At 33.4% G+C, this 4,959-nt stretch overlaps 1 protein-coding gene across 1 annotated transcript in view; it reads right to left on the bottom strand.

Moving 5' to 3' along the window:
• Positions 1–1,956: 1,956 nt before the first annotated feature.
• The window catches only part of LOC106464614 (acylglycerol kinase, mitochondrial-like), a 20,682-nt gene continuing 17,679 nt past the window's right edge, over positions 1,957–4,959 (bottom strand). Inside the window, exons 14-15 of the mRNA XM_013924770.2 lie at positions 3,730–3,823; positions 1,957–2,200 (exon numbers count right to left, since the gene is read on the bottom strand). Coding sequence (XP_013780224.1) covers positions 2,099–2,200; positions 3,730–3,823 — 196 coding nt within the window. The 3' untranslated portion in view covers positions 1,957–2,098. The remainder of the gene's footprint in view (positions 2,201–3,729; positions 3,824–4,959) is intronic.

Here is a 4,959-nt window from a genome sequence, read left to right as displayed (position 1 = left end):
ATAACAGTAGATGTGCTTTATCATCTGAAACGTGGAAAACTATGATTACCCCTTAAACATTTTGAGCAGTCAAATACACAGTAAAATCATTACATAATTTTATTTAAGTGTAAACAAAAATGTAATCTTTGTTGAACGTTACCATTTGTTTGGTTGACCAAAGAGTGCCGTCATGAGGGCAGGTACTGGAAAGAAGCTTATGGTGGAGATCCATTCTGCCAACGGTGTTGCAGCTAGCCTGTTTTCTGTACCATACACGACTTTCTATTTGTGAAGTGGTATTTTGCCAACAGTTGTTTGCAGGAAGCCTTCCACTGTGCAAGTGGGTTGCTGAATACTGACAGCAAAGGTTCTGCAAGGACGTGCATCACCCACCTGGTCCATTTTGAAACATGGACCAAGGATTCTAACATGTGTACAAGTGGCTGGGTCTTGATTAGGCCCAATTAAACTGAATGTCATCTAGGCACTAACTGCACTGGGAACGCAACAGCTTATCCTGTCCTCTATATCAGTAGGGCTTTCAAAATCTGTGCACATTGGGATCTGACATATAGTGAATTATGCCTAGACAGGACAAAGCCACAAGAAACTCTGGTGGAAACCCATAGTGATTTTGAGGTGCAAGTTGATAATCAGGGCTTGGTACATGGGCCAAAGAGGCTAATTGAACTATCAAGTAGCTGATTTGCTCTGAAGTTACCTTAAGGATATCTGATACACAAAATTATTGGCATACTGATGAATAAGCCACTCAAGCCATTGAGACAGTGCTCTGTTGCTAATAGTAAAAGTAACAGAATTTTAGGGTTTCTTAAATAGATACTTTTTACAAATCAAAAGAGGCAGTTATACCTGTATCCAAATCAGTTACTAATTAGACTTCCCTTGGATTCTGTGTACAGTTTTGGTCTCCTTGTGCAATAAAGAATACTGAGTTAAAGGTTGCAATTCAAAAGCCTTTTCTGAATCCTGGGATTCCACCCAGAATTCTTAAGTGTTTTATCTATTTACATTCTTTTGTGCTTAATCAAAAGTAATTAAACAATTTGTATTCCTTATCAAACATAATGTGAACACGGGAGATTGGTAAAACTTCACGGCATTGGAATAAATAGCTTTGTTATTAAAATTATCTTACCTTAAGATTCTTGAATTGGATCCCCCCCCCTTTATATATATATGTCGTCATCATCCAGCAAAAAGGGTTATTCAGTATCCAGAATGTAAGCAATTAAACTTGAGTACAGGCAGCTTTATGTTAACTTTTAATGAAATTTAATCAAGAAACCATGTTGGATAAAAATGTTCATGTAATTAGAGTAAGTACTGCCGATATGAGAAGAAGAAAAAGTCAGGAGATATCAGTGACACCCTTCCAGCCCAGAAATCGTCAATACGATCCTGGATTTTGAGAAGCTCCATTAGTATACAAGATCCTTCGATTGCAATTTTTGTTACTAATATATTTGAAAGGGGTTCAAAGAAGGACTATTACGATGATTTTAGGGTTAGAAGGGTTATCTTCGAGGGAGAAGTTGGTCTTATTGAGTTTACTAGATTATCCAAGGAGATGATAGGATAAAGGAATCTGACTTCTTTGAGCTCTATTCTGAAAGGTTTGGAAAAAGCAAACTAGATTCTAGTTATAACAAGGTGATAGACTTTTGGAATGAGTTGACTTTATCCGTAGCGGAGGCCAGCACCTTACATGAGTTTAAGAGGGGGAATCAATGATTTAGTGAAAAATTAAGGGTGGGTTTAAAGCTTTAGTATTCTCGAGAGTGGGTGTTAAAGGACAACTTATAACAATATAATAGTCCTGTGTTGTCTACAATTTATGTTTGTTATCTCATACTTTGGTTTTGGTTTAATAAGTTAACATTACATAACAAAATCTTAGTTGAGACCTTGTTTTAGATTGATGAAATTAATGTAAAATAAATGCTAATTTCATTCATTAACTATAAATATTTATTTCCATTATTGACATATACAGTGACAAGATTACCATGTTTTTTATCCCAGCATACCTGAAAGTTGTACGCTGTTTAAATTCGAAAACAATAAATTGTCCCAATTTTCTGTATGTTTTAAATTACTGTCTGCAATACATGTAAAGCTTTTTTGAGAGTAACTCTACTTTCACTGGCTGTACTTCATAATTGTCATTGTCAACACTATACCACCGTTCTTCACCCTGTAATTACAAGCATTTTTAGATCAGCTGGATGAAAAAAAAAAAAACTTAAAATAAACACTATAAAGCTAGGATCCTACTGAATAGCTCAACAAACAGTAATAAACAGCACTGCAGTAAGAATACGTTAATATTTAATTAACCCACAAGAGTGGATCATCAGGAGGTCACACTTGATTACAGCTGTTTCTGTTATTAAAGGAATTAACTTCCTACAAGATACTATGGGTCTGATATCACTGTTGTAGTTATTATTCTATAAATAAATAAACAGGGGTCAAAATTTATCCTCTCCCCATTTCCCAAGGAAATCCGGTTTCATTAGGAGACAGGCTAGATATTCCATATGGGAAATCACAGAGTTGTCGCTCATTTACCATGAATTTGCAGAAAATATGACTAAAATATCAATATCCCTCAACTATACGGAGATTATCCAAACCATAACAACCCTGTTTTTTTATTCTCTTACATGCTGTTCAAAAGTTTGCCCTTCTTTCTTCCAAAAAACAAATATATGCGGTTTGGTAGAGCATAGAAACATGCTTATGTGGGCAGCCATCTTTAATTATCAGAGTCACATTTGAAATGTATGTTAACCTTGGGATCTTTTTTTTAAGTTTGTTTTCATTTCAAGGCAAATATAAATAAATCATTTTACCAGATTTATATGTTACTACTCTTGGTTTAAAATAGAGGAAAATCCACCAAGTGTGAGGGAATTCAATTTTCTTAGTTGATTTCCTGCAATCGTGATTTTCGAGAGAAATCACTGAAATGTGAGGGACAGTGAACAAAAAGGTTTGTTTCTTATGAGGGAAATTAAATTTTTTGCAAAATTTCACCCACTGTTATATATATATATATATATATATATATGACAGGTATGAAATAATTGTATTTGTAGTTTTCTTTTATATAATTATCTACATCAATCATCACACAAAACTCGGTACACAAAGGTTGCGATTAAAACTATAACGTAGCAAAATTCATTTCTTTCAAAATCAGTAACAGATTAAATATCTTGTTTAATAATGTGACACTAAAATGTTTAAAAAAATTATAGCTATTAATTAATAACACAATTTATTTAAAACCAAACAAGATTTCAGCAGTAAAGTACAATTTTTTTTCTTTCTTCAAAGTAATTTTTTTATGTATGGAATAAGTACTGCTATATTTGACGAAGTAGTTTAGCTATCGGTCATGTAAGGTACACATTTGAAAATCGAAGTATTTTGTGTCTAAAGATATCTCTATGTTGTATTTTGAAATGGGGTAGGAGTATATTTGTTTTATTAAAGGGTAACATTTTTAACAAACCTTTGTTTTGTTTTAGAAAGAAATATTAGAAGATTATAATTTGATGTTAAAGTATAAGCAAAACTGTTGTGATACAGTCCCTGTTAGCTTTACGTTATCACTTGATTAGTACTTTACACAATGACTTGGCCTTCTAAATAATTACACATGTATATTAAAATAATTAACACCTACAACAAAAAGAGGAAAATTATAAGACTTGCCTCTTGCACTGATGGCGTTAGCTGTAACACTCTTGCATGGATTTTTCTACAGCCTGTATTCGGTGTTGAGATTTCTTCATTCTGACGACTTACGCTATCAAAATCATGTAAAAACCCACATTATTCAAATCACGTAGTTATTAAAACTCTATTTAAACACAAACATCATTAAAAATGATATTCAAGTGAAGTTATGATTTTGGCAAATACGTGTTTTTGTTACATAAAGAATGACTTAAACTTTTTCTGTTCTAGATGAATCGACCCAAAACACAGATTTTATAAATAATATTAGATATCTGTGTAAAAAAAACATCTGATTTAATTTAGTCTTTGTATCAAATTTTATCTTCTAAAATTGTATGTTATAAACTTCATTTTGTTTGAACTTCCTCTTATTAGCCTAAAATCTTCGAAATGTATCCAATCATGCTTTAGCCCTTTTTGCATTGGTGGAAGAAGACAGATTTGAAAAAAATTCGCAAAAATAATGCTTGTAACGTCCTAAGTCTCTGGTGGTAAAGTCGTGGTTTTGGGTGTTTTCCTAGCATACCCTGGCCCCTTGATCCATTGATAAGGCAAAATTAATACCACAGAATCATTTCTGATGAAGTGCATCTAGCGTGCACCCTAAAGGGGACAGGTACTTCCGAGATGACAATGCTTCCATCCACTGTGTTCAAATTGTGTGCATAGTTTGGAACATGAAAGAGACTTCAGGAATTTCTCATAACCACCACAATCCCCAGATCATCTGTGAGCTTTAAAAACACATTTGTCATTATCATCCTCTGCCTACCTCTCTCTACAATGGTATTGACACCATCCAGTTGGGTTATTTATAAATATGCATCCAAAATGTAGTTCAAGTAAGACAAAGTTAGTGAGAGATATAGTCAAATAGATCTAGACTCTGTGTTTGTAAGTTTAGCCATAAAGAATGTATAGTGGCACATGGCACTTTTTTTAAAGTGAAATTATCCCCGATTGTATTGTAACAACAGAGTATAGGAGAATAATTCGTCTTTTCAATTATGTTCTAATGTAACTGAACTAGCCTTTGTGAACTCTGACAAAAAGAAACAATGATTTAAGGCTCTGTATACAAGTGAGGTGATTAGCTGTGTAATAAACATTTGACTTGTTTTAATATATTATTTTACAACAATGGACTGTGGATGACGTTGTAACGTCGAAACATGTAGAGTCGTCAACTTTTTGAAGGCCATA

The sequence above is a fragment of the Limulus polyphemus genome, unplaced genomic scaffold, assembly GCF_000517525.1.
Source record: "Limulus polyphemus unplaced genomic scaffold, Limulus_polyphemus-2.1.2 Scaffold1701, whole genome shotgun sequence".
In the NCBI taxonomy this organism is placed as follows: Eukaryota; Metazoa; Arthropoda; class Merostomata; order Xiphosura; family Limulidae; genus Limulus; species Limulus polyphemus.
Note: the sequence above shows the minus strand (reverse complement) of the source record. Positions and strands in the feature narration are given on the sequence as shown.